At 44.6% G+C, this 13991-nt stretch overlaps 1 protein-coding gene across 1 annotated transcript in view; it reads left to right on the forward strand.

Annotated features, from left to right (window-relative positions):
- GABRR2 (gamma-aminobutyric acid type A receptor subunit rho2) overlaps positions 1–13991 on the forward strand; it is a 44567-nt gene that overhangs the window by 2855 nt on the left and 27721 nt on the right. Inside the window, exon 2 of the mRNA XM_056343615.1 lies at positions 8825–8931. Coding sequence (XP_056199590.1) covers positions 8825–8931 — 107 coding nt within the window. The remainder of the gene's footprint in view (positions 1–8824; positions 8932–13991) is intronic.

Below are 13991 nucleotides of genomic sequence, written 5' to 3' on the forward strand. Positions count from 1 at the left end.
CTTGAATGTTTTACCAAGAAACGTCATATAATTGAAAGCAAAGAATAGCCAATATGCACTCAGATTTCTACTACATATTGAAAAAGTACAGTAGCATTTGCTTTTAGTGACGTAAATGTTACAAACAGCTAGGGCCTGATCCTGCAGTCCTAAAGCCAACTGAAGTTTTACCACTGATTTACACAGAATCTCCATTATTGAATAAGATCTTTCATTTAACTCTGCAGATTTTTCCAAGTTTATATTCTGGGGAATGTGGGTGATTCAATAGTGGCATTTTCTTGCAAACCGTTCACATGTAGTAGAGATCATCTACTTTGAAGAACCAAGATGGTATAAATCCTTCTTTTAAACATGACTGACCAAAAGTAGTACCATTCTCTGGGTTAAAAGTTGTTTGAATATTTTGTACTTTATTTACAGATTGCTAAAATAATTTGCAATTTCTACAGTGCTGTTATTTTTGTGAAGCTGTGATAGACTGGAAGACAAAACACTGCTAGAATTATTTATTTACTGTGAAGATTAACTGATACTATTTGGTTTTCTGTGGAAAAATGATTTTAATTATTTGGTTTAATGGTTTTCCAGCCAGGTAGAACCTAGGGAACTATATGCCTTTTATATATATATATATATTTCCTATGCAATGTGGTTATTTAGAAGTATATGAAAATGGAGTTTTAGGGACTGTCAAACAGGAATGACATTATAAACAGAGAATTCTGCAGTTATTGGGAGGAAAAAAAAGAGAGTGTTTCTTCTTCCAGTTACAAAGAAACAACATAGTTGTCTCTAAACCAGCAATGAATAGCAGACTCTTCTAGTAAAAGGAAATTAAAAATAGTGTCTATGCTGGTTTTCTGGTTGTGTAAGAGAAATGAAAACAGTGTCCTTTAGAATTATTTCATCACATTTTCTGCTTAGGATTTCTCTTGCTGACTTACCATAAGAAATACAGTAAATTTTACAGTAAACGGCCAAAAAAATTATTCCTGTGTTTTAGAATCTACATTTGATAAGTTCAATATTTGGTGTGTCCTCTAAGGTGATGCATCAGCCTGATCTAAAGATCCTTATATTGATTTCAAGAAGCTAGCTTGGGTTGTGCAAGTGCAGAATATCTTCAGTTCTTTGGTTCATTCCTTGAAAGTTGCATACGGGTTCTTACCCGTGGAGCTCTGAGGGCTTGGGGTCCTGCAGGTGCCGAGACAGCTGGTTGCCAGGGACACAGAGAAGTTGGTGAGCCTGTGCCTTCGTGGGAAAGGGAGATGGTGAAGCCAGGTTAGGGCTGTGGAGGTCGGAACCCAAATTAAGAAACGCCAGGTTAAGCGTTGCCTGTGCACCCTTAATTACTCCCCTTGTTTTACGTTAACGTTGAGCTGTAATGCATTATTTTTTCTAGGTATCACGCATGCTGAATGGATAATGCTTGCTTAATTGGAAACTGTATCGTGTTTAATTTTCCTGTATTCCCGCATTCCCCCACCTCACTGATAACAACTCTTTTTCTGCAAGTTGGGGTAGGACTTTAAGGAGTAACTGTGCGTCATTGCTGCGACCATTGCCTGGCGCAGCATCACGTTACGCTCTGGAGAGCCCAGGCTGTGTGTAGGAAATTGGGGGGTGCCTTTGAGTAACAGCTCCCGGCTTTGTACTTTGGTGGTAGTTCTGGACATTTTCCAGGGATACTGTCTCCGTCATTTATATTGCAAAACTGAGTGAAGGATATTAGTGACACCTGTTTGGAGTGGAGGGTGTTCTTGCTGATGTGCAAACTGACAAACGGTGCGTGAAACCAATGTCACCACATACTTACTGTTCGTTTCAGTGTAATGGATAATTGCCATCAAACAGCAGTTGTGCAACATTATGTTGTTAAGGGAAGGTTAATTAATAATTCCAAGAAGGAACTTAAACAAAAGATCTTCTTGCAAAGCCGGATTTGAAACCAAACTTGCCAAAAGGAGTTGAACTGTGGTCAAAACAAGTCCATAGAGGGAAAGGTAACTGAGGTTCACTTCTCGGTCAACTGTAACTAGAGGGTCGACTGTTGTTTGAGACCCCCAGGAATTTTCTTAAAATACCTGTAAGGAGTGTGCACGATGCTTAATTAACACAGTACCACCTGTTCTTGGGAAATGAATGAATATGTATGACTCTTCCGAGAAATGTAATGCATAAACATATGTATGGTCTATATAACCTTGCCTAAATGTAACACACGGCATGCACGTTAGGTGGAACGATCCCCTGTGCATCCAGCGCTGCAGTGAAGGAATGCCTGCTTCTCAGTGCTACGCTGGTGTTAAGGAGGTTTCTTATTCCTGATTTCAGTGACACCAAGGGCTTATAATTAACAAATTGTTGGTTAAAAAATTTGATGTTTCATTCTGTTTGGGAAAAAGTGATAAATGAACTGCAAAGTAAAACCTTTTGTTGGAGTCACTTGGGTGACTGCTGGGCAGGAGTGTTGGCCCCAGCCTTACCTGCACACCAGGGAATACATTTCCAGAGAAGAAGAAAAGACTGGTGCTCAAGGGGACGGTGGAAATGTGGAAAGGTGCAGGTGTGTGTGTCGGATGGACCATGGTCTCTGCTGCCGTGTTGCTAGCTGGGATTTTCCAGAGCACTGTGTGCACTGTCTGGGCTACTGCTGCCAAGGCGTGTCCGACTTGCTGTGTGCAGTACTGACAGTACGGAGTGTGTCTGTGTGTGCTTGAAGCTTCCTTGGAGCATCAGGCTTACTTTAAGTGCCAAGCAAGTGCTGTTGGCGTGTCCGATACTGGGGTTTTGAAACAGTTTGGAGTACTCTTCAGTAAGTAGCTCTGCAGTGGTTGCATCTCAGGAATTGCAAACAAACCAGCAGTCCTCCTAGACTATCCAGCCAGGCAGAACTTCCACACAGAAAAAGAAACTCTGAAAAGTAGTGCTTTGGTTAATATTTATTGCTCTATAAAAATTGCTGATAATGCTTCTGGTAATGTGTATTACTCTGCATAAATTGTCCTGGGAGAGGGGGCTCAGGGGACATTTGCCACCCCAGCTGCGCTGCCGGTGAATGCCGTGTTTCCAGTGGCCTCCACCTGTCTGGCTCCAAGGCTGCCTGTTCCTCTCCCACCAGCAGAAGCCTCACGCTCCAACCAGCAGAGACACTGTGCTTTTGAAGTGAAAGTGGCTTTGAGCTTCTGTTAGCTAAAGACTTCCTGGCCAAGGTTTTTGGAATTGGTCAGTGGTTTGGAGTATCTCACTAGAGATGTAATTTTCAGAGCATGCTACATGCCAGCCTTAGGTTGGGACCCAGAAGCAGAAGACAACCATCAGGTCATGGCAGCGCAAGGCTCAGCACACAGACTGGTTTTCCAAAGAGTGGTCCGCTGGGATCCTTGGTGAAACAGCTGCTGCTGGCCAGGGTGTTCCCTCTGCTGCCTTGCAGGGCTGCATTTTTTCCCCGACCTTCAGCCAGGTGCTGCAGACATGTCTTCTGCCCTCTGGTACCTCCCAGCCCCTGCTGATCCCCTCTGCTCTGTGATGGTTTCTCAGAAGATTCAATATTAGTAAGTGGCTCAGAGGTTCAAATGTTGATAACCGTTTTTCACAGATGCATTGCTGACCTGGGTTCAAGTCCAGGGCATTGCACAGCCTCTAGTTATGCAAGGTTTGATGTCTTCTGAGATCTTTCTACCATCACTGCAGCATCACAGCAGGGCCGAATGGCAACGTGAAACAAGCGCAGGGAGAGGCATGCATGCGCAAGAGTGGCAACAGACGACCGGAGAAGCGAACCTCATGCCTTACCTTGGCTGTGTGCTCCAGCTGGGGTTCACGTTTGCAGTTATGATTTCTCTGCTGTTGCTGATGTTGCCCTCTCTGTGCTGCAGCTCTGTAGGTGTCTGTGTGGGCTGTGAGGTTTTAGAGCTGCAACGCTGCTCCTCACCAGCCTGTGTGCATTTGGTGCTGTCTCTTCAACAGCCGTGCCTCCTCCTGCCTCTTCAGAGCAGCAGCTTCTGGCTCCCTTGGCTAGACCCGTTATCCCCCATATCTCCATCGTTCGGCTCATTGCAGTGTGCGCTGCCCAAGCAACCTGTTTGTACTGGGAAGCCGAGTGCTGTACCTCTGCAATTAAACATGCTGGTTTACTTTTGCTTCTGCTGATGTGGGTGCAAATTGCACTGATTTCACAGTGAGGAGAGCCTGTAATTTTTTTTGGTTGTTTTCATGAGCCCAAGACGACGTCTTAAGTGACCGGGGCGTGGGGACAGCCAGGCAAGTTGGATAGTTCTGCCCTGAAATAGTGAAAATAAAAGGCTGAGCCTTTTATTCTCGCGAGGGAGTGTCGCTGCGTAAAACATCCTTGTGAATTTTACCCTTGGCTTATGTTCCTGTTGTTGGCTTTGGGTTGGCTGGATGTAGGAAGAGCCAAGGAGTGTGGCATTTGCGACATGCTTGATTACAAAAGATAAAAAAGAAAAAAAATTAAAAAAATTATTGCTGTGAAGAACAAAGGTATTCTGATTAATCAGTAATACACTAAAAATACGAACAACCGTAGAGCAGATTTTCTTTTTTTCCTGGTTAAAAACCATACTTTATAAATCCAAGCAAAAATGGAAGTTCCTAAGCAATAGATGATAAGGTGTGTTGGGCATGTGGCCATGAGATGTTCTTAACATGTGCAGTAACAGTCATTGTGCACATCCTTTGAATTTGTGTCCATCATTTTCCAGAGTCTGATGTAGCTTTTTCTAGAAATGTGGCAAGGAAAGGCACTTTCCTTCCTGCTCCAGGCATAAAACCCCAGGTGAGTCAGTACGGAGAACGTTACATGCAGAGGTAGGGCAGCAGAGCCTCTCTCCCCTGCAGTCTTGGAACAATAGGGACTGGTGTGGCCATCTATGTAAACCAGAGCAAACCTGGCCTGTGGTGGAGCTACCAAAGCCTCTTGGCCAGCCAGGACTTGTCAGGTCCTTGAGTTGGTGGCCCTGAGAGGCAACGCAAGGAGACCCCCACCCAAAACCTTGAGGTTCCCAGCTTGTCAGAAAGTTCTTGACCGTATCTGATCCCATGTGATCCATGCAAATAATGTTAAAAATAACACATCTATGTGGGATACACTCGTAGCGTAGTGGATGTAATAAATTTTGAATGCTCATCTAGGAGCAAGTTGTTATGGCAGTCATAAACTGTTATTGTACTTTCCCTTTTTCATTTATCTTCTAGGAGATCTTTGCAGCAGTCATATGCTCTGTTGGTTAGAAAAAACCAGAAGGTTTTGTACCTTTCTGGGTGCTAGGTTTACAGAGTGTGCATCTCTTCCAGCTTGCTGTGGCTGCTATACAAACTCAGCGACGCTTCAGCACACTCCTTACAGATATTTAAGAAAACTTCTGGGAGTCTCAAACAATAATCAACCCTCTAGTTACCGTTGACCGAGAAGCGAACCTCAGTTACCTTTCTCTATATAGTTTTGGTTTTTTTCCCCAGAGAATATACTGAAGTATGGTAAGACTGTCACTGAAACTGTAGAAATACTTTTCTGAATCCCAGTAGGAAACAGGATAATAGGAACAAACGTCCCATGACCATGAGATACCATCCTGTGGCCAAAGTCAATGCTGAATTCTGCAGTGAGAGGTGCAGAAACCTCCCAGGCGCTGGCTGCCAGCAGCTAGGCCACGCTTGAGGTGGAGATCACGTGTCCCTTCAGGCTCCACACTCAGCCATTGCCTTACACCCTGTAGCACGAGGACTGTTTCCAATTTTCTAATTCTTTATCTTGCTCTGGAAAGGTCCGCATGTCTGCGTAGATACCTGCTGCTTTTTTGTGTCCTCCTGAGCTGCTAAATGTCATGCCTTGTGCTGTCAAAAATTAATTTTCTTTATATAAAGGATCTACTTTATGCAATTGAGAACAATTCTAAAAAAAATGACTAGAAAGGAAAATATATAAAAAGAATTTAGGCAATAATGGAGAAGCCTTTACAGAAACTTAATGAGATACCTGTCCTCTTCTCTCCTCTGCAAACAGGAACAAGTCCTTACAATGGACAGTTTTATCAAACTCGTCCCACTTGAACAAAGTGTAAACAGCAATAAAATCTTATATGAAAAACATGGCAAAAAAGAGAGAGGGAGGTGGATGGCTTTAAATGAATAGTGGTGAATTACAGAGAGTGCATAAAGCTGAAAGAAACCCTGACAAATCTATAATCAGAAGTGCTAAAGACCATAAGTACATCAGGGAGGATTTATGAGATACTGATGATCAGATTGTCAGTAAAGGCCCCCGATGGGCAGGAGTGTTCCACGCGTCCTTCAGTTCTGCAAAGGCACTGGCGGCTCTATTCACCTTTGCTGCAGATAATGAGATGCTTCCTATGGCAAACAGTGGTGGAGATGGCATGGGATGCTGGCTGGAGAGGATCAAAAGATGCCAGCATAGCTGATGTCATGTGCTGCTACAAAGAATGGTTTTTCTCAAACAAACTTGGTCTTGCTTTTGGATTAAATTGACAAAAATAGTTACTATACATTTCAAAGTCTGTGTAGACTGCCTGTCATTACAAATAGCTCTCCACAAAATATTTTTAAATTGATTAAAAATTAAATGACAGACCTCTGTCTGTAAATTCTGAATCGTCCATCATGCCTGAAGGATTGAACATGAATTAATGATTAAATGCTGGTTATTAAATGCAACCCCTGGCTTGGAAGTTCCTGAAAACCTGTTTTCTTCCTCAGAGTGTCAGTGTCCCCAGACAAACCCCTGAAGCCTCTTTAGCCACAAACTTGTTCTTAGCAACTCTCCTGCGTGCTATTTGCTCTTTGATAATTTTTAAATTAATTGATCAGAGCCTGGCATTTCAGTGAGGCCGTGCCGTTGATTTACAAGGTGCTACTGTAATACCATCAGGATTTTCCATGCTATTTCCGCATAGAACACGCAATCCAAAGCTTTATTTGATTTTTAATTTGACACCCCACGACCACCACTCCCCACCCGCTTCTTTGAGTAGAGAGATTTGGTTGAACATTCACTGGTATTTAGGTCTTTCCCTGACGGTTAAAGTCCAGCAGACACTGGAAGTTCATTCTTCTCCACTTCCAGCTTTTCGGGCAGAGAGGCAATACGGCGTGTGTTGTCAGCAGCCCTAGCCTTTGCAAAGAAACACAACGTCCCCCTGCAGCAAGCAGTTAAAAGCTAAATTTTTGCCTCCAACCATTCCCGCTAATGGCTGTGCTTGGGTTTATCACCCTGCTTTTGGGTAACCGTTAATGCAGCCGTGTTCGGAGTGCATTTGCTCCAGCTGGGTCCTTTTTTACAGCCAGAAGGGGTAGAGATGATCCCATGCCCTGATTTAAACAGGACCCGAAGTGAGGTGAGGGTGATCCAAACTTTCCAATGGAGCATGTACCCTGGAGCACAGGGGCTTATATTGCTTCAAAGCATCGATTTGATACAATTTTTTAAATTCTGTTGCTTCCTTCACACGTCCTTATTAAAATAAATAGTTCATCAATGTTAGCAGCAGCTGTCAACAGCCCTTAGGTTTTATCATTTCTTTTTTGAAATGAAGGCTCTGATGGGAAAGTTTTCTTCTGATCTGCGAGTTATGCTGCCTATCCCTTTCCACAGCAACGCTTATGAGTGTGGTGATTGTTCTGTAAGCTCTGAGTTTTTGACCGAGATTTTAAGTCTAATTCACTTTCATTTTTGTATCTATTAGAGTAGTCCCTTTATTTTTCCTCCAAGATTTTTTTATTCTTTACTGTCAGTAGTATTTCTCCCACGCGGGCAAGTGAATCGCAACCCTTTTGTATGAAGTTCTTTCTATTTATTATTTTAACTATTTTAGTAAATTACTGACGAACAGCTAATTGCAGCAATATTTATAACCTTGGCAGACCTTATGCCCAGTGCAAAGGGGCTGAGGAGTCGTAATGGTCTAAGTCCTCCTCCCTGCACCACTGGGGAACGGCCAGGGGTGCTGATCTGGATTTTCTTCCAGAAATGCACGCAGTAGCTGTCTGTCTGCTGCTTAGTTATCCCTTTATGTGATTTTAGTGACTGTCTTGCACTTTTCTCAGGGGCTTGTTGTCATCCTTGTTCTGCTGTTACTGCACAATCTGTCAAATAATTGTTTTTTTAAATAATTTTTTTTCCTCCCTTAATATTCAGAAAAGCGAGGATTCCAGATCTTGCTGACTTGTTTAGGTAAAAACCCTCTTTTTCTGCTGCTGCTGTGGAGGGAAACGGGTGGTTTTGTCATTGTTTAGAAGTCAGAAGAGAAAGGAAGCCCTCTGTCCGCACAAACTTCCAGTATTGAACTGGTGTTCAGGAGGCGGATAGGTAGTCTAAGAATAGTGTATGACATTGCGTGACCATCAAAAAGAGCTTCCTCATGATAATGCCACCTTGGTATCTGGCCAAATCCTGGCCAGGTAACATGTGGGGCAGTCAGCTGCTTCTGCTGTTCCTTGCTCTGGGCTGCGGCATTTGCTGCATCCCAGCTCCTCGGTGAGACGCTGCGTTCTCAGCCCGGTGCCTCCCTGGGAGCCGTGATGCCCAGGTGGAGAGAGCACGGTGCCAGTCTCGGAGCCGGTCGGAGAGCAGGCTGCCCGCAGGAGAGGCCAGGTCTGAGTGAATGCTGTGGAGCGGCAGCGCCGAGGCTGCCGCGCTGGCCCGTGCCGGGGTGCCAGCAGCCACCCCGCGTCCCTCCCGGGGCTGTGCCCACAGCGCTGCTGCTCCTGCCAACGCTGGGCCGCCGGCCGCAGAGCCGGCGGGGCACCGAGGCAGCAGACCGACTGTTGCTGTCTTTTGCAGTCACATCTACATGAAGAACCGTGATGTAACCAAAACCTGGAAAGGAAAGACAGAGCAGCTTCTCAGAGTCGATGACCATGACTTCACCATGCGGCCGGCTTTTGGAGGTGAGAATAAAATGGTTCTCTTGATTTCATAATCATCTAATCAAAAATCATCTGATCATCTAATCAATCGTCTAATGAAAAAAAAAAAAAAAAAAAGCCAGATGCCTGGGCAGATGAACCAGTGTGAAGGGAAAGGAGTTGGGTGGTCTTACGAGATGTTTGAGGCAATTCAGAGAGAACTCATCCTCACCTCGTAGCCCTCTGTGCTCTGTAGAGCTCCTGCACTCCTTCCCGTTGCTGAAGTTGGCTCTCCTTCTGGCTAGCGTTCCCCAGAGCTCAGGATGGACCCTCCCAGTAAGTGTTTTCCTCTGCTGAAAAGATGAACAGGTTTCAATGCTCATTTTTTTGTTGTTGTTGTTTCATAATGTGGGTTTTAATGTCCATTTGTAGTTGTGAAGCTGCAATGTGCTTTTCAGCTGATGTGATCAAATTGCAAAGTAAAGAACTCGTTAGGTGGATCACAGCCCATCCTCGCTAGGAGAAAATGGGAGTAGTTTTGTCCAGATAAAATCATGTCTCAAACTCTCTAAAGCTGATGCCAAAACGGCACAGAGTAACTGCTCAGAGACAAATTTTGTCTTTAAGCAGCAAAGGTATTTATTTCATGTAACATTGGGGAGCTAGCCAATTCACACTGGACAAACTAGCTCCGAAGTTTTCAGTGAAAAGTTGGGTATTTTATACAGTTTTTGTGAGAGGTTACACAACATCTTAACATACATATTCATTTGATTTTGACACCCAATCATTCCATTCACAATAGGTGGGATCTAGGTGGAATAGACCTTTCAATTTTCTTTGTTCAACGATTTCCTGACTTGAGGGTCTCCTTATCTCCTTCAGGTGCCCACCTTATCTTTTCTAATTATTCAGAGTACATTCCTTTAACATTGTCAGTGGAAACTTTTCTAATTATTCAGAGTACACAAACAGAGCATCACCCAGAGCAATGTACCAAATTCATCCTGACCATAATCTTTTTTTTTAAGACCTTGTTCTGTTTCAAAGCAACCAAAAGAGCAGGAGGGGACACCTCCGTCACCTTCACTTCTGCCTTCTGTCATGCCCGGTTACAGGAATGTGCTCACCTGATCTTTCTAGACTTATTACTGCAGAGGTAAGAGAGTACCTGAATAAAAAATGTACTGGAATACCAGTATGGAAATCCCTCTTCTGATCAGATGAGCTAAGAGAAGATTTTTCTGTAGTTTTTGATGAATGACTAATACTGCGTCCTTCTAACACAGCCTTCTAGGGTGAAGTGCAACATCTCCCTGTCCAGTGGGTCACACAGGTATTTTGCATTTTGCACCTGGTCTGTAGAACAGAGCTTTACTGACCCGTCCGTTCCTGGCGTGGCTGGGAAGACATTTCTCGCCCCGCAGTGCAGATGTGCTGATCAGACAGCACAGCGCTCTCCCCATGCTCACTATTCATATATCTCCAAACTCCAGACTCCAAAACGTGTCATCACTAGTGGTGTCCCCCTCCCCGTCCTCACCCCACCCCCGCTGTAATTTACTAACATGTTGCAGTCCAGCCTGCCCATTGCAGGTAGCTCTTGATAATCAGTGGTAAACTTGATCTGCTATTTTCTAAGGTTGAAGAGTTTGACTTAAATTGTCCTCTGGGTGGAATATAGGCAAATCTGCCTGGAGCTGGTGTGAGCACCTCTGAGGAGCCCAGGCATGCAGCTGAGGCTCAGGGCTGAGGTCTGGGAGCTGGCTCTGGAGGCACTGGCCATGCCTGCTCCTTTTTGAATTGGCTATAAAGTGACGCGGAGTGAGCTGCCCTCAGGTCCCTCACCTGCTCCAGGTGGGTATTGGCTTGGCAGTGACACTGCTGCCACATTCTCTGGTGGGAAAGGGAGATTACGGTTTATTGCTGGTGTTTCCTCTCCTGCCAGGTTGCTTCTTTTGGAAGGTGAGCCTTTCAGCAGGGTGGATTTAGGAAGGAACCTGACCTCTGAAAAATGAAAGACTGGGGAACCATGAGATTTGTTTCATGCACTGACCTAAAGCCTCTTGGCTCCAGGAGGAGATGGTCACTGTCGGGATTGTCCAGCCAGCCACCTTGTTGGCTCAGTTTCCTGTTTGTTTGTCTATTTTTGGTCTTGGTTTTCTTTACCTGACTTTTCAGCCTTCCTTTTTCCATTCTTCTGTTCTGCCTGCAAAGGCTGAACCTGTGAGGTGCTGGCTGGATGTCCACTGCCTCAGTCTGGCTTTGTTTTGTTGGCACGCTGTTCCGTCATGGATATCGGTGATCCCACGTGGCTTGCCCAGCACATGTCCTAATGGTTTAGGTTTCAATGTCCGGTGTCACCACTGCACTGTATTTCTGCAGACCAAATTTTTGCTATTTTTATCAGTGTCACAGAGCCCATGAGGGTCGTCTTTGTGCACAGTTCACACCAAACATACATAGTTACACGGCTACTCTTCCAGTGCTAATGTAAAACTGTGTTTTAATCTCCCTTGTCTTGTTTTCCCATGTTACCTCCCATCAGGGCATTAGGGTACTCCTAGAGCTTAAAAACTTGGAGTAACATTTATAAAATTGAAAAATATTCTAACAGCCTTCAGTGAAAAGGTGACTTTATTTATAAAGGAAAAACATGGTGTTTCTTTAATTTTTGCTCAAAACTTCCTTATCTTGCAGAGCTACCTGGGACAAAGGTGAGGTATTGGCAAAGTTGTGCTGAAGTTCTATGTGATAAGGAACAAAATATGGCAACAGCTTTGTTGAGGCTCCAGCCTTAGAAAGCTGGACTCACATGCACGGAGATAGCTTGGGTGCTACAGGTTCTTGCATGGCTGTAGAATTACACAGTGTATTTTAGTGACAGGTGGTAAGCCCGATGGAAAAAAAAAAATAAAGGAAATAAAACAAAAGTCTGGTAAGAGGTGATCCTTACATTTTCTTCTGTAACGTTATTCATCAGGCAGTCACAGTGACTTGCTATGCACTGTGAGTTCGTCCAGCTTTGCTGTGGCAATGCCAGTCAGAGTGATGTGGTCTGACCTGAGTAGGATGAAAAAGCTTTTGTACTGCAGAAGCGGAGTAGAGGAGCCTGTGGGACACGTGTGACTGCAACCGGTCGCTGCCCTAAGACGCTGCCTGCTTTCTGAGAGCAGCTCAAGGGCCACAGTCTAACGGGGGGTCCAGCCTCACGGCGTTGCATGGGGCGTGTGATGTTACGGTGCAGGTGGGAAAGACAGCTCAACTCTGGGAAACATAAATAATATCATAAGGGAATTGTGAGTGACATTAAACTACAAAGAAACCCAGTTCTGCAACTAAGATGGTTCCCAAGCTTGGCGAAATGATGGGCAGCTGTTACCCTTCAACATTTTTAGTGGACCAGTCTACAACTTCACCAGTGAACTTTAAGCTAAAAAGGGAACGGGGTCTGTAGCTGCTGTGTGGTGGCCACAGTGACTCTTGCTGGCGTGCAGAGGACAGTCAGCCAGCTGCCAGCCCAACGCAGCTGTGGCCACCGGGCAGAGCAGGCTGGGGTTCTGCAAGGTAACATGGAAGAAAAACAGTAGAGAAAAGGTGAAGGGTTTTTTGAGAAAAAGTATCTTTGTAAAGAGCAAGCGAGCAAGCAAATGTTGTGTAAGGTGTGTTATTAGCAGCCCAATAAGCATGCTTGTCTTGCCTGCTCTCAGCCCGTTAGAGGCAGCTAGTGGGTACGATGGTAATGACAAAGTTTTTTGCTTTGCTGATGTTCCAAGCAGCCTCCACAAGCTAAACCAGACTGCATTAGTTTTGACCCTTAGGGAGTTATCTCCATGTCAGTGACCTCGTTCTAGCTAGCAGATGTTTGGGTATTATTTACAAATATTAGTACTTAAAGGTTATGCAAATGTTTGTTTTGCTGCCTTCCTTAAACATCCATTTTAAGCATTTCATCTATGACATCTCGTATTTTACAGGGAGCCTGTGAATAAGCAGCTTTAGCTGATACTTAAAATAGCTGTATCTTCTTTGCTGGGGAAGAGCCTCATGCTATACTTTTTATATTTCTTCACTGCCTAATAGCCTAATGTCAGCTGGTCCTCGCTGCCATTTCTGGGCAGTTTTTTTGTCAGGATGGATGAATGGTGGGGTGAATGAAGCATAAGTAGTTCACTTACGGTTAGTACGAAGGGCTGGAATAAAACTTGCTTCTCCCTGGATGACCAGCTGTCAGTGAGCTGCAGAGGAATGAAGCGCTCTGCAGGCACGTAGCAGCTGATGAGCATATCCTGGTGGTGGCTGCCTGCAAGCTGCCTACACCTAAGAGGTCCCAAACATATATACATTCATTTAAAAAGGTAACATATATATATACACACACACATACATGCAGAAACACTGAAGACTCTTGCAGCTTGCAGGCATGGGATCTCTTATGGACATTTGGAAGCCTCTCTGGGTGTGCACAAAATATCTGGCAGTAGAGAAGTCTCAAGCCTGCTTGTTTCCCATGCAGATTTTATTTTATTTTTCATCTCAGGGCCTATGTCTGCCTAACTCCTTCAAAGATACATGAGAGAGACTGCCTTAGAGAACAAAGAGCCTTTGAAATCGCTGCCAAAGAGAAAAATTAAAGAGATGTGGCAAAGCTTTAGTCTCAGAGCTGAAGTGGAAAACTGACTCCAGGCATTTTCATGGTAGCACGCTCTTCCCTATCTTCCAAAGCCTGCTCCAGTGTTAAAATAAAAAAATGTTTGTGTCCAGTATCTGTTTCTGACTGGGAATGAAGTCACTCTTTGCAGCTTGCATGCTTCCCCTCAGTGTGTGATTTTGGGTGCCGAGACACGCTGGGATGCAATAGGCATTAGTTTTGGGCCATTTCTGAAGTCATTCCTGAATGGGACTTCAGGAAACCTCCTGATTTCCCTGGAGGGCTTAGCCTCAGACCAGGTGTCCCATCCAACCTGAGGCAGAGTTTGAAATTCAAACTGGAGTTGTTGCAAGGTGAAACAAGCCACAAAGTCTTCTTGGTGTCAGAACCCACCCAAAATGGAGACTTGTTGGGTCTGTCTGTTCCCCTTGTACAACCACTGAATGCAGGC

Source organism: Falco biarmicus, chromosome 6 (genome assembly GCF_023638135.1).
Source record: "Falco biarmicus isolate bFalBia1 chromosome 6, bFalBia1.pri, whole genome shotgun sequence".
NCBI classification, from domain to species: Eukaryota; Metazoa; Chordata; class Aves; order Falconiformes; family Falconidae; genus Falco; species Falco biarmicus.